The following is a 27464-nucleotide window of genomic DNA, read 5'->3' on the forward strand; positions in this document are numbered from 1 at the left end:
CCCTCTCTCTCTCTCTCCCCTCTCCTCCTCTCTCCTCCCTCTCTCTCCCCTCTCCTCCTCCCTCTCTCTCCCCTCTCCTCCTCCCTCCTCCTCTCTCTCCTCTCCCTCTCTCTCCCCCTCTCCCCCCTCTCTCTCTCTCCTTTTCCTCCTCCTCTCTCCTCTCTCTCTCTCTCTCCCCTCTCCTCCTCCCTCTCTCGCTCCCTCTCCTCCTCCTCTCTTTCTCTCTCTCCCCCCTCTCCTCCTCCCTCCTCCTCTCTCTCTCTCCTCTCCCTCTCTCTCTCACTCTCTCTCCCCCCCCTCTCGCTCTCCTCTTTCTCTTTCTCTCCTCGCTGGTGTCTATTTAATTGTGATTGTAGTAAAAATGTTGAATTGACAGGGAGGAAACCTTTCCATTGTCCCTTCCATTTTTGTACCTTTTCTGGCAGGACAGAGAAGCCAGTTGTGAAATCTTATACAACATTCAGTTCTTCCGAATAGCCCGGGTTGTATAGCGCCCACACCACGGTATAACACCCCGCCATTATACACAGTCATACAACAACTCTTTTATGGGTTTGTTTGCAGGCTACCAATTTTCATTTACTTTATTACTCCATAGGCAGTTTTCCAATCATTGCAATGAGGAAATAAAACCGCTTTCTAAAACACTCGGAATAGATCTGTGAACAATGATTTACCAATCACCTGGGGGAGAAGCGATCAGACCACCCTCTGTGATCTCGTCTTTAACATGTGACTAATGGAAATGTTTGGCTTGGTGTCATTTTTTAATTCTTTTAGAGAAGGGTGGATGAGGGGAGAGTCTCAATCTTCTCTCCTATTACAAAGTATTCAGACCTGCAGGGCAAAACACATGTTTGCAATGTGTGTTAGAATCACGTTCGGTTTCACAATACATGTTACGTGTACATTTGTTTTGAATGATTCCTTGGAAACTCAGCTCCAAAACACAAAGCATATCGCAACACATGTAAAGCACTGCTATTCAAAGTGGCAGCTGCCTCAATGCAAAACGTTTAAGTTGTGATCAAGGTGCAGAAGTGTGAGCGGGCCCAGGGAATGAGCACGTCGGTTAACTGTTTAGAAATCATTGCTATACAGCCCACAAGTGAATATTCTGATCTGAGTAAGGGGGTGGTCAAGTGTACGGCCCTCTGCGTCATTGCTTTACATTACAAATGTTTGTTAGCAATCCAACACAGCTAGCAACAAGTCTAAAAATGTCCAAATTCTCACCGTGCATGCTTAGACCAGATCAGAGACTCTGATCTGGCTGCCCTCTTATTTTACCATCACAGGTTCTCTTTTTGGAATGCATCTTGTATTATTTCTGAGGTTTCTCTGACAGTTTATCTGCAGGTGTAAGAAGGTTTACATATTACTAAATGAACATGAAGGCATTTTGGTTATGTCCATGTATATCAGCCGAAATCTTTGACTCATCAAACTGTAATATATTCAATAATATTATCAACATTAATTACCCTTTACCCATTGATAACACATTTTCATTGATCTCCAATATTTAGATTTTTTTATTCAGTAATGGAAGGTACCTGAGCCCCCATCTAGCTGTATTTCTTACTTGGTAGTTTTATTCCTTCATTGTGCTTTATATCTGTGACTTCAACCTGCACAACATCTCCAAAATCCGCCCCTACCTGTCAGGGTACCCAGAGACCCCCAAACACCTTGTACACGCTCTTATCATCTCTCGTCTGGACTACTGTAACCTCCTCCTCTCTATTCCACTAACCTGACTCTCTCCTCCAAAGTCTATTATGAATGCTGCAGCCAGACTTATCCATCCTTCCCACTTACCTACCCCATACACAACCTTCCCACCTACCAACCCCATACACAGCCTTCCAACCTACCTACCCCATACACAGCCTTCCCACCTACCTACCCTATACACAGCCTTCCCACTGCTCCTCTTCTGCTGCATCTCTTTTTAGTTCTCTTCATTGGCTTCCATTTCACCTTAGAATCAAATTAAAGCTTCTTTGCTTTGCCTTCAAATCCCTCCACAGTTCTTGTCCCTCTTACCTTTCTAACCTGATAGCTCGCTCCTCCAATGACCTACTAATGACTTCCTCACTCATAACCTCATCACACGCCTGGCTCCAAGACTTTTCTAAAGCTGCCCCAACTCTCTGGAATGGTCTCCTCGTCCTATTCGTCTTGTTCCTACTTTCTGCTCATTTAAAAAGAGCTCCTAAAACCCAACGCTTAAACCTCACCTACCCGTCTCTTCTCTCTCCTAAATCCTCACTACTTCCCACCATTCCATATCCCCCCTCCGATTGTGTGTTACTCCCCACACCTCCTAGATTGTAAGCTCTTCGGGGCAGGGTCATCTTTGCCTCCTGTATCTGTCTGTTATTTGCAACCCCTGTTTAATGTACAGTGTTGTGTAATGTGTTGACGCTATATAAATCCTGTTTATTATTATTATTATTATTATTTATAATAATAAAAAAAAAGGAATAATAATATTCTCCAGCAATACTCAGCAGAAACCCTCCATATATTCACTGAACATTGGGTTGCCATTGGCATTCACTATTTGCTGACTGCATCGTCTGACATATAACAGCTTTGGCCATACAAACCCATCACAATATAATATCTACACTTGTACCAACTCATCAGATATAACATTTTGGTAAATTTATATAATTAACCTAAAACATACTCCATGTTCCTTCGTTTTATTACATACACAAGCTGGTTTTTGTTAGGTCAGATTATCCTGCGGTTTTGTAAACGATTTATGTAACAAGACTTGAATAGAGGACATTCAGATCTTTTTTTTTTTTTTTTTTTTTTTAACCTATTTATTGCATTTATACAATGTGTAACGACATCCAAATTCTTCAGGGATAATATGATAATGTGATATGCATGATTCATAAGATGCCGAGGGTCATTGTGTGTTATGTTTGCCATGACTCTAGGGATATCGAATCTTTACAAAGGGGTGTCTCGGGGTCACATTGCACCAAGACCGGTAGCTTTCCTGGCACAGGGCAGCAGAGTCGAGGTGCCCACCAGAGGGCAGCTGTCCTGTGACCCCCTATATGGCAAAATAAACCTAATTTCTGTGGAGCCCATCAGAGGTTTTACTCAGTCCTCTGGTAGGCCGGCCGGTCCAGTTCTATAAACCTGCCTATTACAGAACTTGTCATCTCCGCCTCTCAAATTCAAAGTCTCCCCCTGACATATTTCTAACTGGTATTCGGCCTTCCCCTCAGGCACGTTGTCTTGGCGTCCCCTTCTATTCTGACCTTTCATATTCAGAACATTTCCAGGTCCGGTCACTTTCACCTTGACAACATCTCCAAAATCTGCCCCTACCTGTCCCCAGAGACCACCAAACTCCTTGTACACGCTCTTATCATCTCTCGTCTGGACTACTGTAACCTCCTCCTCTTTGGTATTCCACTAACCCGACTCTCTCCTCTACAATCTATTATGAATGCTGCAGCCAGACTCATCCACCCTTCCCACATCCCTACCTACCCCATACACAGCCTTCCCACCGCTCCTCTTCTGGTGCCTTTCTTTGTAGTTCTCTTCTTTGGCTTCCATTTTACTTTAGAATCAAACTCATCTCCTAGGCTTTGCGTTCAAATATCTCCACAGCTTTTGTCCCACGTACTTTTCTGACCTGATAGAAAAATCCCCCCTAGCTGCTCTCTTCCCTCCTCCAATGACCTACCAATGACTTCCTCACTCATAACCTCATCACACGCACAGCTCCAAGACTTTTCTAGAGCTGCACTCTGGAATGGTCTTCCTCGTCCTTTTCGGCTTGCTCCTACTTTCTGCTCATTTAAAAGAGATCTCAAAACCCAACGCTTCAACCTCACCTACCTGTCTTCTCACTACTCACCCACCATTCCATATCCCCTCCTATTTTGTGATACTTTCCCCACCTCTTAGATTGTAAGCTCTTCTGGGCAGGGTCCTCCCATCCTCCTTTGTCACTGTCTGTATCTGTCTGTCATTTGCAACCCCCAATGCATAGTGCTGCGTAATATGTAGGCACTATATAAATCCCTTTAAATAATAAAATAATAAAAATATTACAAAGTAACCACTTTCAGCTTCTTGTAATGTTTTTCTTCCCCTACTGTGTATCGATCCCAAAAGTATAGACATAGTAGCGTATTACCTATAGCAACCATTGGCATTTTATTTTTTAATATGATGATGATTTTGGTGATTGGTTCCATGTTTGCCCAGCAGACACATTCCTCTATAAAGCCCTTTTGTTGTCTCCTTTTCTCCCATTTGTGTAATAAACCAATGTGGCCAATAGATGGCGCTCTGTGATGCCTCAAGTTGACTGCAATGACGTTGCTCAGCTAGGACTCTTCAGATCTTATGCAATGCAGCATAGTGTTCCGGCATGTTAAACAAGCATGCTGTGCTATTGTATAATGACACACACACTGCAAGGGACATCACATAGGGAGCGATCCTTACCGGAGTCACATGTGCTGCTCCTGAGCTGCCAGCTCCATTCCAGGTAAGAGGGGCCCTGGGCCCACAGCTTGATCAGCCCCAGCTTCTTCTTTTACTACATTATTATTTCCTTTACATTGGGTAGATGTAGGAAGAAGCTTTCATTGTTTCATGGTGACAATGTCCGGTGTGCTGGGAGATCTCTTCTTGTCCTGTCTTTGTTCAGCAGGTTCCAGGAGTTGTCTGGAGGAAAGAAGACAATTTACAATACCGACTTCCAGATTTTTGGCTGCTTATCTGTGAACAAGCAGCTTTTATGGATTGCTTGATATGTATTGTTCATGTAGCTACATTATTATTATCTACTATTATATAGCGCCAACATATTACGCAGCGCTTTACAATCTCCATAGTCATATCACTAGTTTAGTCATTGTTTTATCTGGTCATTGTGATATACAAATATTTTAAGGTTTACGTTTCCCCTGTATTACGCAACTCTTATTATATATAATGGGTCTGATTGCGTGACATTACCCTACAGTTCAGTTCTCTTATCATTGTCTTCTAATATTTAAAAAGTCTAAAAAGCATGTGTGTGCGTGTATGTGTCGATATGTGAATCTGGGTAGATGGGTGAATCGGCACTTTTCAATATCCAGGCGGCTGTTTTTGGGTGCTTGCTGAAGAGTTGGGTGACAATACTGGGGCTGCCACCCACCCCTACAAATTTCATTCCACCCAGCCTAAAAACATTTCTGTGTTGAACACTGGTGTGTGGGTGTGTGTGTGTGTATGTGTGTGTGTATATATATATATATATATAGTTTGATGTGTATACATCAGTGTTTCTCAACCAGAGTTCCATGGATACCATGTGGATTCTTCAGTGGCTTCTAGGAGTTCCTTGAGCAGTGAGTATTTTGTGCCCCGGGGTCAGTTTAGGGAACCCCAATAGTCCTTTTTGCAATTTCTATGGGTGACATTCTTCCCACTGATTACAGTACTACAGTATTGTGAGTGTTGGATATAGTAATAAATGATATAGTAATAGTGATACTATTTACTGATATAGTAATTGTAGCAGGGGGTTCATGTACCATGGTAAAAGGCTTAAGGAAGGTTGGTATGAATAAATGTATGTTTAGAGGGATAGACGAGTACATATGTATGTATGTGTATATGTATGTGTATATAATATATAGATAGTTACCAATACTAAAACATGCAGAGAATGTTGAATTACTTTACTGGTAAATATAAAACTGTCAGGAGCACCATATGAATGCAATTAAATAGAAAAAAATCTTTGAATAACTTTATTTAAGCTCCAACCATGCTTTTTGACAGCCAGAAGGGGACCGACCTCTCTGGAGGTCAATTGAAACCATAAGGGTTTTCTTTACATGAGCAGTTACAGCAAATTTGAAAGTTGATTCTGACTTCTGCCAAGCAACCAACTTTTTACGATCCAAAAAGGTCAAACATGGTGCCTGGGAAGGGAAGCAGATTGGGAGCCTGAAAGTTTTGTAGATGGTTTGGTTGCCTGTTGTATATGGTGACCCCAGTGGGGAGAATGGTCCAGTCTTGATACAGTACACCTGTCCAGTGTTCTCCCCAGTCTCTTTAACTGGGTGCACCACCCAGAGGTGCACTTTTCGGTAACCATCCAGCTGTTTTTGGATTGTTACTGAAAAGTTGGGTCACATTACAGAGGTCACCATCCCCCAGGTTAAAAAAAAAATTCTGGGATGAATACTGATGGCCTTCAATATCTAACATCCTATCAATACGGCCTTCCACCGTGGCATGGGAGCTTCTGACGTGACAGGTAAGGTTGTGGTTGCTGCCCTCGTCGTGTTTAACTCAGAAATGTTTTTAAGCTGGCTGGGAAGAAGCTGTGGGCGTGTGGCAGCCCCTGTATAGTGACCCAACTTTTCAGTACCCACCCAAAAACAGCCGGTTGGTTACTAAAAAGTGCCGGGTGGTGCGGTGTGCCCAGCTAAAAGGGACGGGGGAGAATACTGCTCATGCATTTATTCTGATTGAAGCTGTGCTGGAGGAGTCTGGTACGTTGTTCTTCTACCCCGCTATACACACGTCTAGTTAGTCATGAGACCATCATATGTGAAAGTCCTATAACCTGAGACTCATCAATTTAAACTCTTTTTAATATAAAATAATTTATATTTAAATGTAATTATAATTGTTTAGGCAGCACAAAGTTCACATAAGTTATGAATGGACATGGGAGCAGCCATTTCTTTCTAGGTTCTTGCTTGGATTAGCAGTCATGGATTTGTTAGGTCAGTAATGATTGGCACAAGGTGTTTTCTACTGTCATGGCGTTGCTGTCAGTCTTGTAGAAAATAACAAATGTAACTTTGTGTCTAATACCAACCATAGGCTACTTACCTAGAAGGGGAAGGGTTAGACCTTTGTTTTTATTGCTGTGTTTCCCCATTAGGGAGATTCACCTCTTTATTTGTATTGCTGATCTTTTTCACCAGAATAGAGAGTGAGGGAAAAGCTTTTATAGAGGACTTCTGTTCAGGGACAACGGGCAATTGCCATCAATTTGAAAGATTTCCACTAACTTCCTGTTATATCTCCTAGTGAGGGGCCGAAGGCATTCCCTGCAAATGCAGAGGCCCTGATAGATGCATGGATTGATTTTAAAACATTCAAATCTTTGTCTGTACATAATATTAATTTACTGTTGTCTCTACAAGCTCCCATTAATCTGAACTGTGACCTGATGATACAAAGTTGGGTCCAGCTCCAAGAAAATGATGATTGTCTGCCTTCCTAAACATCACCATTTAGCATGGACTGTAGCCCTACCATGGTATTTGTTGGGAAGTTGCTACAATCACGTGTTGGGTATTACGAGTGGCTGCAGTCTGTAGGGCACAAAGGTGATCAGTGTTGTTAGAATAGGTCACATCAATACATGGGTCCTATTGCTAAAAGAGTTTTTTGAGTCATTGACTCTCAGGATCCTGCCCAAAGTACAAGACCCTTATTAGTCTGGTATTATTATTAATAATATTAATAGGCTATATTTTTATAGCGCCAACATATTTTGCAGCGCTGTACAAATAAATAGGGGTTGAAAATGACAGACATATACAGGCAGTGACACAGGATAAGACCCTGTCCGGAGGAGCTTACAGGTAGGGAAAGCTCTAGGAAAGTCTTGGAGCCGTGCGTGTGATGAGGCTATGAGTGAGGAAGTCATTAGTAGGTCATTGGAGGAGGGAAGAGAGCGGCTAGGGGAGAATTTTTCTATCAGGTCAGGAAAGTAAGTGGGGCAAGAACTGTGAAGGGATTTGAAGGCAAAGCACAGGTGATGAGTTTGATTCTCGACTGAAGTGGAAGCCAATGAAGAGAACTACAAAGAGATGCAGCGGAAAAGGAGCGGTGGGAAGGATGGATGAATCGGGCTGCAGCATTCATAATAGTTTGTAGAGGATAGTCGGGTTAGTGGAGTACAGGAGAAGAGGAGGTTACAGTAGTCCAGACAAGAGATGATAGGAGCGTGTACAAGGAGTTTGGTGGTCTCTGGGGACAGGTAGGGGCAGATATTTGAGATGTTGCACAGGTGAAAGTGGTAGAACCTGGGGATTTCTGATCATTCAATTTCAACGGCAATTATCAATGTTAATTTGATGTTTGGTTGATTAGCAAAACTGAAGTAAACTTCAAAGGAAGTATATTTATTTGCATACTTCTGGAAATCAGCCTCAAGACACCAAGCTAGATATCAATACATTGAACTCCAGCAGCTAAAGCAGACGATGATAATAAAAAAAAAATGTGCAGTAGGAAGGTTCTACAAATCAATTGTAGATGAGGTAAAAAAAACAAAGTTATGCTTTAACCCAGTGTTTCTCAACCAGGGTTCCTCCAGAGGTTGCTGGGGGTTCCTTGAGCAATGAGCAGTTTGAGGAGAGAGTCGGGTTAGTAGAATACCAGCGAGGAGGATGTTACAGTAGTCCAGACATTAGTTCCTATTTCCTCCACTCCTACCCATTAGATGAAGTATGGAGCCCACTTGTGTATATGCCAACAATGAGCCCAATATTATAATTTAGCCATTTAGATCTTCTGGTCTAAAGCTGCAAAATCCTTGCTTTCATAAAGTATTATTTTCTTCCAGCCGTTGCAGTCATTTGAACCCGTTGTCTATGGCCATTGCTATGTGGATGGAGCTATTTTTATAAGTTGATATTACTTCCTCCGTGTCGTGCCTCGTAGCAGCTCCTCTGTCTGTGTATGTAATTGCTGACAGCGTGTCCTTTGAAGCCTCAGTAAATGGAAATCAGTTATCCCCGGTTATTTGTCTGGGGGTTTCTATGTAATAACATCTGTACAGTAGCTGCCAGTGTTGCAGTTACTGTACTGTTCATCTTCCAGCTCAGTCTGGCATGGAAAATATTTATTATGATGTCACTTTCAAGATGTCTTCTATTGCCTTATCTGTGTAACAGATTCTGGAAAGGCCAATATCAGACTTAAGAGAAATACAGATTCTGATCTCTCCTGGGAAGTGGCTGCCATGCTTCGGGTTGCTGACCTGGAGCAACTGCCGGTCAGCAGATCTGTTATCACTTTTTGGCAACCAATCAGAATCTTCCTACATTGGGCATGAGATAAGTTCACGTTTTTTACTCTTTGAAGCACAGCAGGGCCACTCTTGTTTTTGGTGTAAAACTGCAGCATCCTGTTGTTTATTTTTTTTCTCCTGGATGACCTCCTGGAATACCCCCAGGATACAAAGTTTAGGACACATAGTATGTAAACACAAGTATAGCAGAGATAAACTACATTCAGACCAAAACACATAGGAATAGTATGTTTTGCGTCTATATTCACCTACAGTTTAGGGATTTCCCCCACCGTACTTTTTATTTCTCCTCATGCAATTCACTTCCTCTGAAAATAGGTTGTCCTTAACTCACCCCAGCCTGTAACTGGACTGAAAAAGGAGAAGCAGCACAGTGTCTCCTATTCACTTGACTCTTGCATAATCGAATGGACAAGGGGCTGATATCAGGTCAAATATTATCACTTATATTGCCTACAAATTTCTCTAGACAGTATCAAGGTTAATTCGGAGCCATATTTGAACATCCGTGCCCTCCCAGTGCAGATTTTTCCAATTGCAAAATTTAGTAATTAGCATTGCAGCCTCCCCCTACAGGAATCTCCCCAACAGCTGATTACCTGTAGACTCCACACTGGTAGTAAAAGTGTTCCAGTTTTCTAGGTTTTTTTCCAGGATATCATGTGTGGTGCAAAGTTTGATTTCCTGAAGTGAACAAACCTTATGTAAAGCTCTTGTTAATCTTGAAATATTACAGCTGGACTACCATGAGATGCCTCCTATTCTATTGGTCAGACCAGCTAATAATTTTTTACCTGGGCACTGGTGCTGGATTTTGTGGCTGAGCCCCACCAGCTGCCATTCGATTGTCCCGTCAACAAAAGTACCTTAGCACCTTGTAAGATTGGCTTGACTGTTGGCCACTGAATTGCGTTGAGTATAGACAGCATGATCAGGGCTGACAATGTCCCACCTAGGATCCAAAGCAGACCTGCATGTTTTTCCCCAAACACAGTTTTCCACATTGGGCGGTAGGGTGTTACTATGCACTATGGGACCTTGCAAGGCTTGTTGTTCAGCCACGTTGTCTCATTATGTTTAATGCCATTCACAAAAAAAAAAGGTACCCCAATGCACGTAACATGCATTATCATGCTTTCCAGCAGCCTGGTGGGAATCCAACCGGTGGGAATGAACAGTAAAATGGCCTTTGGCGGGTTTGAGCCATGAAGTCATGTTAGATATCGGTAACAATCTAAGATTAAATTAGAGAGAGGAACAGAAGACGCTTGTTAAAATGGAACTAAACCCTAAGATGTTACCCCATCTCTTGCAGGGCACCGCCATCTTTTTTCTCTCTTTCTCTTTGCAATCTTTGGCCATCATGATGTAACATTCATTCGTTCTCAAGTGCAGGGGAAGCCGGGAAGTCCTGGCATGGAACGCTGACGCTGCACATGCGCAGCTCGGCTTTTTCTCAGAAACTCGGAGCGATCAGGCAGAGATTATTGCAGAACAGACATCACCTATCCCTTTCTGGAATAATAACGGGCCTAATCCGGGATTCTTAAAACTGGAACTTTTGTTCCCATTTAAGCTAAACTAAGTAATCAAAGAAATCGTCATCGGCATTCCGTCACATTTATGAAAATGGAAAACGGGATCACTTGAAATCCTTACCCAGTTTGTTTGCAAAGCATTTAGAGAAATGCAAATTTCTCACTTCATCACTGCTGCACTGTTTCCTGGAAATCATTAGGAGTTCTCTTGCATTGTGTTTTTCATTGCTGTTACTAAAATTACTTTCCCCCTAATGATGGGAATAGGGACGGCATGTATAAATTCTCCTGTCACTGTGCTAGTAAAATAGGAAATTGCATTTTTTAGGACACAGATTCATCTCAGTGATGAGTCACGGTGTCGTCTTTGCGGTTGCACAAAAGACAGGATATTGCCACCTCCTATAGAGCAGAACCAGGTGTCTTTTATGTATAGGAGCAGCAATTGTGTCATCACTGTAACCAATTCTCGTTTTCTTTCCTTCACCTCCAAACACTCCAGATTTAAGTCCTGTTATCCACTGCAAGAAGCTTATTAGGATCTCATACTAATCTGAGGATCAGTCAGGGTTTAGACATTCCCCGGCTGCACCTCCTACTAGTGCAAGGATTGGCCTATTAACCCTGTGTGAGGCAGTTCATCGTCCCTCCGGCCGTGTGAAGAGTTAAAGGACGGGCTGGAACTTGCGGTGTCAACCTTCAGGAGATTCTCCATTGATTACAACCAATTACTGCAGGAGCGTCAACACTTGACAAGAAAGATAACTAATTGAGTTGTTGCACATTATGGTCACTATTGAAATATTTGTCAGTTTAGTTTTTAATGTTACTTGACCAGTTTTACTCGCTTTTTGTACTTTCAATGTAGTACAATATTGGTGAGTCACAGGATAGGCAGATATTGAGCCACCTGTTGGAGCGATTCTGTTCAGTATTCTCCACCTTTTTTTTTAAAGCTGGGTGGGAAGAAGCTGTAGGTGGGTGGCAATCCCTGTATTTTGACACAGTGTTTTAGTAACCACCAAAAACAGCCAGGTAGTTGCTGAAACTGCAGGGTGGTGCGCCCAGCTAAAACAGGCTGGGGGGAATACTGTATCTGTCTATCTGTGCTCAGCTTAAAGTATACACTAGTTTTCTCCTACTTTATCTCTTTACATGCTGCAAGTACAGAACACTCAGTGTTAGCCCTTCTTGCTTTATTTCTGATGGATTACAAGCAATACAACCCTTACAGTGCTCAACCTAAAAATGTTTTTGAGCTGGGTGGGAAGAATTTGTAGGCAGGTGGCAGCCCCTGTATTGTGACCCAACTCTTTCGTAACCATCCAAAAACAGCCAGGTTGTTACTAAAAAGTGTCGGGTGGTGCGCCCAGCTGAAAGGGGCTGGGGGGGATCACTGCCTCATGCCTTATGCACAGGCTCAGAAAGTTTTGAGTTGGAAAAATCAACAGGTAATTTTTACACTTATCAAATAAAAACTTTCCATATATAATACAGATTTGGAGTTTGTTAGGGTTTACATCTACTAGTACAGCACAGCTAAGCATGGGGGTGACCACAACAGTTCAGGAGCAGTTCAGCATTGCTGGGAATATAAGAGACTAGGTACAGATGTAAAGCAGAACTATAACTCTGCAATGAAAAGTTAGGATCTTGCAGAGTGTTTATTGCAAAAGGGGCAGGCGATGTCCTTTCTACAATATAACATGCTTACTTACCTGTTTGCAATCATCTTTTCCTGAGTACACCAAGCTGCACATGTGGATCCCGGGACATGAATGCTTTGCCGTTGCTGGAACTAAATGCTCCAAGTGTCCAGTAAAAATAAACCTATTAGTAAAAATGTGAAATTTTCCATTGCTCATTTGGTTTTAAAACAGGCTGCCCATCATATTCCTGCCCTTCTAGTGCTTAACTGATCCAACTTTTCACACTTCACTTGCTCCATGCTTTTTTTCCAGCACAATAACTGATACTGTAAAAGGAAATCTCTACAAAAGGACTGAAATTGCCCTGATAGATGTCTCCACAATAGGTGTTACTAGGAGAAATTTAAGGCAAAAGCTGCTGAAATTATATAGAAAGATAGAAGTTATGTTGCATTAAAATCTTACATATTTATTAGACATCTTGATTAAAAGTCATAAATGACAATAATAACGTCAATGTACAGATTTGCAAATAACATTAGTAGCTTTCAACGCGTTTCAGGAGCTGATCTTCAAGGTTTAGTGTGTTTGGTAATCTTCAATTACTTTGGGATGTTCCTTTGGTGATACAAGAGGGAATTTCACTTTTTGGTTAAACAACATGGCTCCCACTTTTTATTGTCTGGTTCAACAAATTTCCCTCTCTGCTTTGATGTACGATTAAGGTATAACCTATGGTTGTATATTAAAAGCGATTTCATTGCTTGGTGATTCTTCTTTATCTTAATAGAAAGCACTCGGACAACAATTCACACACAAGAATCCCCTTCAAAGATATTTTAAACAGCAAATTTTAGCAAATCCTCCAAAGGAAAAATAGAAGGAAAATGTCTTACTCCCAATGAGTGGACCCAAGCTTGAAATTACTGGCATACCCATATGAATAAGAATATAAGAATAAAAACTTTTTAACTTGATAATATACATAAAAACATGATGCTGACGTCGCATAACATTGAATCAAATCAATCCAAAATAATTTGGATACTTGTTCTTGTTGTTCTGCGATCATATCCCCTGAAGAAGCGACTGCTGCTGTGAAAGATATTAGAAATGATGTAGAGAAAATATATTTGATAGCTTTTTATCAATCACTAGCTGATTACCCGGCGTTGCCTGGGTATTTATTTATTTATTGCAATCCTATATTATAGTCCAAAATATAAGTATAAGTAAATATAATATAAAAGGCACACTGTGCTGAGCAACACACACACACACACATACACATACATAGATGCAAAAATACCTTTGACATATACCACAGCGCTGTACAAAGATCAGCAGTGCACTCACATGAGTCTCAGTCATATGTCTAGCAAGTCTGGTTGAAATCTCTCCATGTGTTTCCTAGTGATGACATACATACATACATCCAAATATAGCTCTGACATATAGCACAGCGCTGTACAAAGATGACAGGTGCACTCACATGAGTCTCAGTCATATGTATGGCAAGTTTGGTTGAAATGTCTCCATGCGTTTTCGAGTGATTGTGGAACATACATACATCCAATTTTATCTATATAGATTGTATATGTGAATAATTGTGAGTTCAAAGCCATGTGTTTGGCCTTTTATTGATTCAATGTTATGGAACATCAGCACCATGTTTTTATGTACATTTTTTAATTAAAAAGTTGTTTTTATTCTTCTTTGGGTATGCCAGTAATTTTCCTCTTGGATCCACTCATTGAGCGTAGGACTTTTTCCTTCTATTGCACGGAGACAACCTCGGAGCACTTAAAACATGGCACCCCCCGTTTATTGGAAACCATGATGTGATGAGAAAATTCATGGCGGTCTGTGGGTTGTGGCCCAGGGGAGGAAAACCTCAGTGTTCTGCCCCAGCTGGGGATTAAAGAAAAGTTGGATCACAATACAGGTGCTGCCGCCCGCCTACATCTTCTTCCTACCCAGCTTAAAAAAAATATCAGGGTAGAATAAGGATATATACACATACCTAGCTATCTTCACACACTTATGTTCTTATCTTTGGCAAGAGAGATACAGATTCATATTTTTTCCTAGAAACTACAAATTTGCCAATTAAATAATTCTGTAACCTTCCACCCTGGGAATAAGCCATTGAATACATTTATTCTGAATGGTTACATTTCTCTTTTACTGCCGTCTATTTCCTGTTTTTTTTTGTCTGTTTGCAAGCAGAGATTTGTTTTTATATCTAATAATCACATGATGGACCATCAGTCTGGGTCATTATCCTCAGATTTCTGCTGCATTGAAGAATAAAGTCCTGTTTACATGCTGTGTTGTTATCATAGAGGGCATGTGTGGTGTCAATAAGCGGTCATTCTGGCCATAAACTCCACATCAGGCCCGGACAGGGTCCATTAAAATTATATGGTCAGCAGTCTCTGGGATGCACTGAGCACTCCTGGACATCTAAGATAGAAACTATCAACCTAGAATAGAACTTTTTTGTTTTTATTATTTCACAGTATTTATATAGCGCCATCATATTACGCAGCGCTGTACAAAGTCCATAGTCGTATCACTAACTAATCCCTCAAAGGAGCTCACAATCTAATGTCCCTACCATTGTCATATGTGATTATTGTAGTCTAAGGTCAATTGTTAGGGAGAAGCCAATAAACCTAACTGCATGTTTTTGGGATGTGGGAGGAAACCAGACACGGGGAGAACCTGCAAACTCCATGCAGATAATGTCCTGGCTGGGGATCGAACCTGGGACCTAGCGCTGCAAAGGCCAGAGTGCTAACCCCTGAGCCACCGTGCTGCCCAGTTTTGGTTTGTAAGCTTGACTGGGCAGGGTCCTCTGATCCTCCGGAGTCTGTATCTGCCTGTGATTTGCAACCCCTATTTAATGTACAGCGCTGCATAATATGTTGGCGCTAAAAAAATACTGGTTGTTCATAATAGGGGTTTGGGGTTGGAGCCATTTGTGAAGTTGTACTGATCCCAAGATCACGGGAAATGGGAAGAAATTTACTCCTAGGAAGGAGAGGTCACACCTGTAGGAGTTGCCATGGGTCTATCACAGGGGGCACATAGTCAGGTGAAATCACAGTGTTACAGGTGTGTTACCATTTTGTACACTCAACCACTTTTAAAACTAATGTTAACTTGTTAAATGTATATCTTTTGTGGAATGCACATGGGTTCTTCATGGACTGCCCTTTTGCATTTGGTTCTGGCACCTGGAGGAGCAATGGCAGAACCCAGTGGGCCCAAAGCCACATGATGTGGTCGATCTGCGTGTAGTACCCCTTATGTTGTCTTGACCATCAACGTTCACCAGATTCTAGTGCAGTATTAACCAACCAGGGATATGTGGAACCCAATAATTCCTCCAGAGGTTGTTGGGGGTTCCTGGACCAATGAACAGTTTGCACCTCTCAGGCAGTATAAGTGACACCAATGGTATTTTTCGTATCTGTAAGGGTGACATTCTTCCCACTGGCCAGCAATGTACTGTAAGAGAAGTTCTTCCCACTGACCACCACACTAATATACTTTGAATATAGTATATATAGCAGAAACACTGGTCTAGTCTATTAAAAATGTTGCATCGTGTATGCCTAGCAAAGGTTTGATAAAGTTCTCCAAGACTCGAGAAGATATAATATCATAGGTGAACCTGGGTGATCCACAGCTTGAATGGATTTCTTAAAAATTATTTGCTAATCATTTGTCAAAGGTTTTCAGTTCTGTACCGGATCTATTCCTGGATCCCCCAGGTTCTCCCATGATAGTTTTATCTACTCCAGTCTTGGAGAGCTTTAATAAATTAGGCCCAATGGACACACACAGTGTGAGTAAACCCAAAACTAACCCAAAACAATAAAATCACACCAATATACTGTAAGCTGAGGATATAGTAATTATAGAAGGGGTTCCCTGAAGACCTGAAAATTATTTCTAGCGTTCCTCTAAATTAAAAAAAAGATGAGAAACTCTTCTCTAGTGTGTGTATTGTTATGTCTGAAGTCCCAACCCATTGAGTTGAGGCATTAGTGGTATTTTATTCTGCAGAATATTTAATAAGTGAACGCGCCACACCTTTCTTTGCTTAAGCTTTCATAATTCTGCCCCATTGAATGTAAATGATCATTTGATTGAATAGCAGCATGACATCAGCAGGTTCCCATTCCGTAATTACAAGGATTTGATCTCGGTAATGCTGACCATGCACGCTTGTTATTTCCAATAGATTTCACATTAGACTCTGTGTAAAAAAAAAAAAAATAATGCAAATCCGGTTTAGGAAAACAAATATGAATTTCTGATTAGTGTTTGATCAGAAAAAAGTAACTGAAATCTGATCAGGAATTTCCATGATGGTGCCCAGGACCCCCATTCTTATCCATAGGGATTACCCCTGGGATGTATAACATCATCATCAATGATATCTAACCTCCTATTGTGTGCTACTTCTCCCACCTCCTAGATTGTAAGCTCTTCGGGGCAGGGTCCTCTCCTCCTCCTGTATCTGTCTGTCATTTGCAACCCCTGTTTAATGTACACCTCTGCGTAATATGTTGGTGCTATAAAAACACTGTTTATTATTAATAATCTGATAGATGCTTTTATCTCTCCGTGAGGTCTGTGTTCTATGTTCCATGGTCTGCAGCCCTTCTCTGATCATTATAGGAGGTTCCTACTCGCCAACTGACTTGACATATTTATGCAGATCAGGAAAGTTACAGAAAAGTCAGAATCCCTTAATCTGCTTACTCCAGGTTGGTGGTGCAAGGATTGAGACGCCCTCCATCTTTCTTTTATGGAGCAGAGCCATGAAAGTGGTTCTTAACTCTATTTATAGAATCTGACATTCCCTCAAAAACTCCTTCGTGGTAATCGATTATTGCCATTGAAACACATGGACCTGGAAAATTCCCACAAGGAAATGTTTAAGGGAATGTCTGGTTCCCTTAGAGTGCGAAGAGTGAAGATTTACTATGTTCTAGTGAAGGCAGTATCCTAAAATTTTTGCATTTTGTTTGGAAACTTTCCTGGAACAATAGCAGTACACGTAGGATGTGAGGGTGCCTGGTCATAGCTTCAAATCTGCAGCGCGAGATCTGAGGCTATGTACACGTCAGATGATTCTCATTCAATAACCACCTCAGGGCTGGTATCGGATGGGAATCTGGCTTGTGTACAGTGCTTTTTGTCCCATCATCTGTCCTAGGGGATCCACGGAGGAACGGTCGAAGAGAGTGTGCAGTGGGGTGTCTCTTCGTCATTCTCCCTCTCCCCTCTCCATAGATTACGGTGCTCGTTCATGCATGGTTCAGTCTTTTCTCGTTGGCAAGGATTGCGAAAGATCCTTTTCAACAACATTTATTGCATGTGTTTAAAGCCTAAGGCACTGCTGATTCTGACTGCTAGTCTGACCAGATGTGAAGTGAGATTTAGTGATGTTTCCTGGAGGCTGTGACCTGTGGAAGCAAAGTCCTGCCTCTATAACAATGTCTGCCTCCATGCAGAACAAGGCACAGTAAGGCAGTAATGGGCACAGATCAGTTGCAGGTAGACCTCCGACAATATACTGGTGACTGGTCCTTTGCCCTCCGTCTGCTTTCTCTTTTTTGGGACTGCTTTAAAATTTTAGTTTTGTCCGTTAACCAAAAAAATATTTCTCTCTAATAAAGTTTTTTTTTTTAATTAATAATTACAAAGTTGCAGTACCTAGATGTAAAATATTAAGGAATGGAATTTCCCAAAACAATATCAGGTGATAAGAACAAGCTCATAGAACGCAATCACAGCCTGTAGCCCGCTGCAAGGGAAAAACTGAGCACTGCACTGGGCATGCGTGGGATTGGCAACTTTTTCCCTTTAGTGGAAAAAATGCCACCGCTGTGCATGCCTCAGATTGTGCATGTGCAGAAGTAGCCAGAGCCTCCCGGCCTGCGTTTCGTAGGTATTTTGGGACGATCTGTGCTCCCATTCTTGATTGCCGCAGTGCTGAACCGGTTTTTTTTCTTTTTTTTGTGAAAAGTTTAGGGCGCACCGCCCAGCTAAAAGGAGCTGGGGAGAACACTGGCTTTGTATGCGTATCATATGCGCTATTTTTGTTTGATTGATTTGTCTTTCAACATAATGCATGCAATTTTGTTTTATTTGTATCAGTGAAGCCTTTGCAATACATTCAAGTAAGGAAAAAAAAAATATTTTAAACCACAAAATTCCCAGTAGAGCTGGTAGTCATGTGGCAGGATTTATTCCTATGATTCTCTGTAACGTGAATTTCTGTAGAAAGAAATACTTCACAAGAAAGGAAAACACACAGATGTGGAGAAGCCTTTAGGGAATTTAATCCAATCTGCACATACTTGAGAAATAGAAATTCTATTCTTAAATCAGAAGTACACCACACATTACTGGATATTGTAATGTCTGTGGCTGCCAAACCTGGCCAGTTTGAAGATCATGAAGAAAAACTAAATAATCAACAAAACCCACAAAATAAAGCCGTGAGTAAATCCAGACAAGAGGGCGGCAGAAGGGAAATGGAAACCAAAAGTTTCTTGTAAAAGATAAAACCTCTGTTAGGTTTTTATTGCTGTCCGTGCTCCCTGCTGGGCAGATTCACCATTTTGGGTTTTATAGGTTACAATTGTACTTCTGTACAGAAAGTTTTTAGGTTTACAATGGTCCTAAATAGGTGGTAAAGATGAGGCTTTCAACAGAAAAAATGGTGAGGGGATTCCCCTCTGGAGATTTCTACTCTCCCTTTCTCATTTCTCCAAAACAAGAAAAAACCCTGATTGGTGTTTTATAGTTATGCTGTTAACATTAAAATCCCTATTGTATAGGATCCATTTGTGGTACCAAAAGAGCTTAGTTCTTGAACCGTGGATGAGAAGGTACCGTGAGGTCAGGGAAAAGAAAATCATGAGACCATGATGAAGTAACTGCACTGATGTTTGGAGTGCTCCTACAATAACTAGTTTAGGTTGAACTTTGCTACAGGAAGTAGGCATGAGATCTTACAAATACCACATACTGTACACATTCCCTCTAAAGTATTTTCTTCTTTATTATTTCAGGTACCCTTGAAGGCCGTCTGTACAACTCTTGTCAGTCTGGATGCTCACGGTGGCAGATCCATCTCTTTGACACCTGAAACCTCGTTTCCCTAACCCAGGCACAGTGTTCATCCCTTCAGCCGGGCTCGGCCGAGGCTAGATAGAAGTGGACAGTGTTTCCAGCAATGGGCATTGGTCGGAACCCCTCATCTAAGGCTATGGAATCCACAAATTCAACTGATGGGAAGTATGAGGAGGAGACTAAGCATACAGCCTTTTTCACTCTACCGGTAAGCACAACTACTGGAATATAATCTATTGCTCTTGTATGCTAGATCAGAGGTCCCCAACCCCCACTAGTGGGCCCTCCAATAAATGGGCCGCGGCTCTGGCTGCGCACCCACCAAGCGGGGTCAGGGGAAGGACCCTGCTTGGGGGGCAACCGGCCGGAGCCGTGGACCATGTTTTCCAAATAAATCGCAGGCTTAGGTCGGTGGGTGTTTTGTGTCTTATGTTTAGACCTATGATGGGAGAGTGGGCAGATTCTGACATCATGACGTCACTCTGGGGGAAGTTTCTTCCCCCTTGAGTGACACACGGCTCCCCACGCATGCGCGCTCCAGGGTCTATGCATTTATTGGTCCGCCACCTGCAAATGGTCGGGGACCACTGTTCTAGATAGTTCTTTTTATAGCGGAACTAAACTTGCTTTACTCACCTGTCCCAGTTCCCCCACGGGGCTCCACCATTTTTTAAATTTATTTTCCTGGATAAGATCTTTAGCCATCTTGATTGGTGTCCATTAGGTAGGTGCTGCTGCATCTCCTTGGGTCAGCAACACATGGGCAGTGCTGCCAAGTTCATGACACACCAACTGAACATGTGCGACCTGGGACCTAGCGCTTTAAAGGCCAGAGTGCTAACCCCTGAGCCACCGTGCTGTATAGTGGTCGTTTCCCATCGGTCTTTCATGGATCCATCAGGCGACTGCTGTACACACGTCAGATTCTCACCTGAGACAAGCACGACTGTTCATATTGGGTGAGATGTGTACATACCCTTGGATAAAGCCATAACTTTTTATTGTTGAATATATTCAGACATATTCTTTCAGTTTTAAGCAGCTGGAATGCTTAGAATAACACACCTACCCGGTCATTGTACTGTTTCTCAACAACCACAGAGGAAATAACTAATTTATCTATCACTATTTATAGGCTATGAGACCGCCAAACATTACATGAAAGTTTGCCGTATTGCAAGTTGTAGATTTATCTCCCAGACCATTCTTCCAGCTGATAAGAGTGTTTATTGCTGTACAATTGTGTTAAAGTTTAATGGTTTTTGCCTTTGAAGTTAACGTTTTTATTAAGCAACTCTGATAGAGGGAAGTTGAAAGTGGGATGGGGTCATGCGAAGCCATGCGAAGCCATCACCCGATCCAGGTTCATCAATAGAAAACAATGTAATATACAAGTGCTATTTCCATCAGTTGATGCCATTTTGGGGTCTGTTTTAGGGCTTTTCTTTGGGTCAAAACTGATTATCTTCCTATACAAGTTTATGGGAATACAAGTGTGTGTGAAGGGGTGATGTTACATTAAAAGAGGACAACTAAAGGGCAGTGAACTCTGAATGAATCTGCTCTTTGGAGAAGACTAGCTAGGGGCACCCCGCTGTGCTCAACACCATTGGTCATTAATAAATAAAATGTAGGCGGATGGCATCCCCTGTATTGTGACCCAACTTACCCGTCTGTTTTTGAGTGGTTACTGAAAATTGTCAGTGAAGAGCATTCAATCATAGAGGTTGGGGAAGTAGCACACAATGGGAGGGGGAATATGGAGTGGTGGGTAAGTAGATGGGTAGGTAAGGTTGAAGCATTGGGTTTTTGAGGGCTCTTTTAAATGAGCAGAAAGTTGGAGCAAGCTGATTAGGGCGAGGAAGACCATTCCAGAAAGTGGAGGCAGCTCTAGAAAAGTCTTGGAGCCGTGCGTGTGATGAGGTTATGAGTGAGAAAGTCATTAGTTGGTCATCGAAGCAGCGAAGAAAGTGGATGTGGAGAAATTATTTAAGTTATTTCAATTAAGTCCTTTTTGGAAGATAGCAAAAAAATTTGGGCCCTCATACACATATTTCTTAGTATGCATGCCTGCCTAATACGTGCCCTGAGAAAGATGACTTAGATATAGATAATGAAGGAATGGTAAATGACCTCGTAGTCTAAAATATTAAAGTTACATTAAGTGAAACTGCTACTAATCTCACTTGTGTGTATATGAAACATGAATATCTCACATGCATGGAAGGTTGCTTTGAACCCGGCTGTATCATAGCTGATAGAGAGTGTCAGCAATGGCCAAAAGTTGGCTTCTGCAATCACTTGCCTGGGATAAAGTTGGTTGTGATAGGTAGCAAGTAAGTAACAAGTTTCCAAACACAGCTTTGTTGTCAGGTTCTTGCTTGGTTTTAACAGGTTTTGCATTCCCATAAAAGTCGATAGGAATGAAGGCTGCAAGGCACCTTCAGGTCAATGCAGCGGCGGTAATTCAAACCGATGTGGCCTCACCTGTTCTCATCCAGATTCTTCTTTTTCTACATTATATGCTTTTTGGCCCTTCAAGAACCAGAGCCGATTTTCTACTTACAATAGCGGAGTCTTAAATACACAAGCACAGCTATAATTTTCTAGGATTAATATGCATTTAGCAGTAGTTTACCCATTCAACAGACAGATTATTAAACTTCTCATTAGTACTGTTGTAAATTGTACAACAATTAATACTGTGGGTAAGATAGATTAACCTGTTACACAATCAATACTGTTGTGACATATAATAATATGTAATACGATCTGTCCCGAACATAAAAACAAAGGTGCGTTTTCTGACGTGATCGGTTCTCGGGAGATATTTAAGGCCGTGTTGTGTAACCGATTAGGAAACTATTTGTACATAGGGAACATCTTAGGGAGCCAGGGGCTCTCCATCTTGTATTTTATTGTATTGGTAGAAAAGAGATCTGGTTGTTTCGTTTTTCCAGCAGCATTGTTACAGTGGAACTAAAGTCCCACTTTTCCCATGGGAGATTCAGGGAGGTGATTATTGCAGAAAGGGCAGGCGATGTCCCTTCTGCAATTACTGTTCTAACCTACATGATTGCCACCCAACTGTCAAACTGCACCCAACGTAGCAATACTGGTTTCCCCTGCGCATGCAAGGAACGAATGAACTCCTGCCCAGGCATGTCATCCAAGCACAGCCAATCAAGATGGGCCAGGAAAGACCTTGGGAATAAAAGAAAAAGGAAGATGGAGGTGCCTGTAATGTATCCGGGAAAGGTGAGCAATCACAAGTTTAGTTCTGCTTTCATGTAACACACACATACATTAAAACACTTGACAGCTCATTTAAAGATTTCTATATCTGATACTTAATAAAATAAATGTGTTTATTTGCATGCCAGCTGTCCTAAGTAAACCCCCACATGTGATGCAGAGTCTTCCATGATTGAAAGACCTAAAATCCAGTGAATGAAAGGGGGGGAGCAATGAGAAAACGAAGGGCTGTCTGTATATGTGCTACAGGTTCTAATGTACATTAGGAGCAGCTCACCGTGTGCAGTGAAATTGGAGGTAGCAATTTTAGTCCAGGAGAGGAGCCGATACAATTGTGGAAGGCTGAATGCGAGGCTGGTGAGCAGCAATAAAGCAGAACTAAACACAGGATCAATATCCCCATTTCGTCAAAGGGTGCCACCTTTACTTCCCAAGGACAGCCTTTGATTGGCCATGCTGGGATGACATAACTCCTGCACTCCCAGCATGCGCAAGGGAAGCTGAAATTTCTGGTTTTCCCTGGCAAACAATGCTGAGCTACATGTTCACCCATCCCAGTGTTCTCTCCAGCTGCTTTAGGGTGGGCGCACCACCCAGCACTTTTCAGTGACCACCAGTTTAAGGGTGGTTACCGAAAAGTTGTGGCACAATGCTACCCCCCTACAGCTTCTTTCCATCCAACTTAAAAAAAATTCTGGGCAGAATACTGCATCCTTTTTGAATCTCCAAAGTTCAAAGTGTAACTTTACTTTCACTTTACCAGTAGTGACAAACTTCACATGCCCATGGCCCATCACAATGAAAATGGTTGCACCCAACATTTGTATGGAGTTGTCTGAGATAACGTCTAATTAAATCCCAATGAAAACTTTACATGTGAACTATTTACACACCAAAAAACTTGATTTGGTGAATATTTAAATAGAGACGCAGATCAGGCCGCTTCTCCCTTGGCAAAGTCTTTGTTTGCAATCCATTTGTTTGAATTCTTGGACAGCCAACTGCAGCAGATTTATTACGGAAGATGAGGCTGATTTTCTAAACAGACGCAGAATTGATAAATGGTCATGGTCGGGTCTCATTCAGTCGCAGTGCAGAGCGGCCAAAAGAGGAATTTATGACATAAGCTGCAACCTTGTACTCGGTCCATAACCTATTACACTGATCCTGTGTAGCATTGCCTTGTTGTGTGACACACTTCATAAATGTCTCTTATTAAATGAACTAAAAATGTTTGAAAAATAATTGTTTGTAATGCTTATAGCAACATTTCACAATCCTTGTTGCAAATGTAATATTTGACTGTAAAAATGAGCCTATTACTAGATTAGGCCAATTGAGATTTTTATATTCTTCATATTCCATATATAGGACCGGTCTTCTTGAGATTCTCTAACTGGGCCTGATTTATTTAATCATAGACTGCATCAACTGCGGCCCTTGTTCCAAACCGCTGGTCGTGCAGGTGCATGCGGCCCTAGTTCCAAACCATTGGTCTTGTAGGCACATGCGGCTCTTCGGCTCTTACCGTGCAACCCATAGTGCACCTGCAGGTCTCGTTTTGGGGCTTGCTTTGTCCCATGAAGGAATGGTTTTCTTTAATTCAGCTTCTAGAAGGTAAATCTTTTCTCCATGCCATACTATTTTTGGTGTTTTTAATTTTTCCTCTGGATTTGTAATGCATCAAAGGCCATTTTTAACAAGGCTGTAGGGAGCACAAATGTGGGAGCATTGACCTGTAAATGGCCTGTAATATCCATAATCAATGTCTTGCACAGCACCTATAGCCTCCAAGAAAGCCCACAGACACAGTCACAGTCTCTGACCATCTCATTTTGCGTGTTTGTAGACTTTGCCGACCTCCTGTAGCAATATATTGACTGAATATAATGTGCTGATCTTTAATTATGTCTATGAGTTGCTCTCAAAGTTCTATTTCAAGCAAGATGACCAGTGCTTATCAAAGGTTTATTACAGATGGATCTAATGCTTGTGGTCTCCAAAGAAGAAAAGTTATTTCCCTGCTTGATATTCACTCTTTCCATTGATGTGAATTTCAGCAAGACTTAGATCAATGCTTAAGTGTTAGATCCATAAAAGCTAGGCATGAAATGATTTTCCAAACTCGTCATCATCACAAGTCTCATAAACATCCAGTATGACTTTGTGTCATATGACTTCATGTCATATTGGAATTTGAATTGTCAGTGAATTAGTTTTAATTTTTTTCTTCTGCAATTGCAAACCGAATAGTTAGAAGAAAATCAAATTGATATAAAATAGCATAATACAATTATGAAAATCCAAACTTTTGCTGCTTTTCTTGTTTCTTCAAATCATGAAGCTACAAAATTTTGCCAGGGGTTACTTGAGCAATAAACAATTTGTGCAATTGTTTGCAGTGTTTACCAACAGTCACTCCGCCAATACTGATTCTCATCCCATTGTATTATTTCATTTGTTTATTTCTCAGATGCTCTTTTAGGTAAGTATGACCTTAATTGTCTAATTTTTTAACTTTTATTTTTAATGGCATCAAATAGTTTGACTTTGGTAACTATCATTTCTTGTTTGGTTTTAGATTCAAATGAAATAAACGCATAATGAGTGAGAAGAAGCAAACAAATGTTTTGTATTTCTTTAGTAATATCAAAGATAACACAACTAATGATAATAGTAACAATAGTAATACTTCACTTAACCATGAGCTGATCAATGAATCAGAGCCCCCACAGTCCTCGTCAGCACCATGAGGAAGATCATTGTTTTACAAATGGATTTATCTTTTTAAAAAAATTCATATTAATAGTCCACGGGATTTAAAATTATGAATTTAGTGGTCGGTGTGGTCTTTGCTTCTATAAAGGATCTCCAAACTCCAGAGTAATGGTTCCTACAATATTGATTAATTCATGCTTCATAATATTGGCATAAAAAAACATGTCCTGGGTTTGTACCACTGGATTGTACTTGGTACCTCTCAGCTGATCTGAGAAGATACCAGAGAAAAGGAGACTTTTCTTTTTTTTATGCCGCTTCCTGTTTATGCTGTTATTTTTTGTTGCACCCAGAGAAGAATTGGCAATAAATCGCTGGCGAATATCCTAATATATCGCTATCAATATGGATACCATTATAGTGGAAGCGTCTATTGTAGTGGAAACCATTACTCTTGGAGATGTTACCGCTTGACTTGCGGTTTGTTTGGTGATCAGCAATATACAGTAAGCAGTAGATTAGTAAATATTATATATTTATTTTTTCTTTATTGATCAGGTTTGGGTGGAATGCCACTCCCCTCAAATATACTGCTTGTACATATAATTTCTACACTTGAATTTTAGATTAAAAATTACAGAATCCTTATTTAGTATTTTTTCTTGTAGCATTCAGGGAATACAGCCCCACATCTACATCTTTTGCTTTATAAATCCACATTAGGGAATCCCTGAATAAGAACCCCTGGTGTGGGTGGTTCAAGGTTTCTCTATGGCTGAATTGGTAATATAAGACTCCGGCTATGTGAATAGATATTGGTGTCTTTTCTGTGTCCTCATTTTTCTGATAAATGAGGTTTCTGTGTCTATCAGGCACCAGCGTGTCTGACACCGAAACATTGTTGCTGTATTCTCTTTACCAGATAGTACAAATTTTTAAAGCTGAACGCTAGGCAAATCGATGGAAAACTTTGATATATTTGTAATCAGTTGCTGTTTTCCTGCCAAAGTTTTTGCATTTCTGTCCATCTAGTTATAAAGTTCACAAAGTTCTGCCTTGCTGCACAGTCCTAGCAGGGCATGAGATCTGATATTATGTGCTGCAGTTATGTCAGTCTACAGGTCCCTCCAACAGTCTATGACTGGACAGTGAAGAATGAGCAGCACAGTGCGCTCCTTTCTCGCTCACATCCTGTGCTTATCAATAAATTTATTTTGCCCTTTCCCCGTTTATGCTTCCCTGTAAAGGGACTGCATGAAGCTGATACCAAGCCAAACTGAGATACTTACCCTTAAATGAAGGAAATACATATAATGCTGTGTTAATGGCTGCAGAGCTGCATACATTTTTTTTATATCTGCTTCAAATTCACATTCCCCATGTGGGCCAGCATTAGGCTGATGTCAGATGGGCGACTCTTCCACTAGGGAAACATTACAGATGGGGGAGCAATGTGACAGAGCCTTCTGTTTACCTCTATGAAATAGTTGTCTCGCTGGCCCGTATGCTGCTGAAATGTGATCACTAGTGAGATCCATTGACTGAAAACTGTGAAACTGGAATATGGAATGGAATTGAAATGGTTCACTCCCTACCCCAAACGCCGAATCCTGATTACTAGCAACATATCACTTGCTCCGCTAAAGAGGGACCAAGTTCATACAGGGTAGCAGTAGGTCTTTTAGTGATCCTGATGCTGGCCAGCTTCCAGCTTATCCATGGACAGCATCTATCCCATCCATTGCCAGCATCCAACTCATCCATGACCAGCATCCATCCCATCCATTGCCAGCATCGAGCTCATCCTTGGTCAGCGTCCATCCCATCCATTGCCGGCGTCCAGCTCATCCGTGGTCTGTGTCCACCCCATCCATGGTCAGCGTCCATCCCATCTATTGCAAGCATCAAGCTTATCCATAGTCAGCGTCCATCTCATCCATTGCCAACGTCCAGCTCATCCATGGTCAGCGTCCATCCTATCCAATGCCAGCATCCAGCTCGTCCATGACCAGCATCCATCCCATCCATTGCCAGCATCCA

The 27464-nt window shown here is 41.5% G+C and overlaps 1 protein-coding gene and 1 long non-coding RNA gene across 3 annotated transcripts in view; one reads left to right on the forward strand and one right to left on the reverse strand.

Annotated features, from left to right (window-relative positions):
* SLC23A2 (solute carrier family 23 member 2) overlaps positions 1-27464 on the forward strand; it is a 129595-nt gene that overhangs the window by 22905 nt on the left and 79226 nt on the right. Inside the window, exons 1-2 of one of the 2 annotated variants that reach the window (XM_072402839.1) lie at positions 4383-4537; positions 19391-19659. In XM_072402839.1, the coding sequence (XP_072258940.1) occupies positions 19555-19659 (105 nt within the window). In that variant the 5' untranslated portion in view covers positions 4383-4537; positions 19391-19554. Of the gene's footprint in view, positions 1-4382; positions 4538-19390; positions 19660-27464 lie in introns of those variants that run through there. The other variant, XM_072402838.1, reaches the window with a different exon arrangement.
* On the reverse strand, positions 325-4869 carry LOC140324744 (uncharacterized). Its single transcript, XR_011919568.1, has 3 exons — positions 4495-4869; positions 1237-1353; positions 325-837 (listed from the first exon to the last, which is right to left on the reverse strand). It is a non-coding gene; the product is annotated as an uncharacterized lncRNA (long non-coding RNA).

This window comes from Pyxicephalus adspersus, chromosome 2, assembly GCF_032062135.1.
Source record: "Pyxicephalus adspersus chromosome 2, UCB_Pads_2.0, whole genome shotgun sequence".
Taxonomy (NCBI): domain Eukaryota; kingdom Metazoa; phylum Chordata; class Amphibia; order Anura; family Pyxicephalidae; genus Pyxicephalus; species Pyxicephalus adspersus.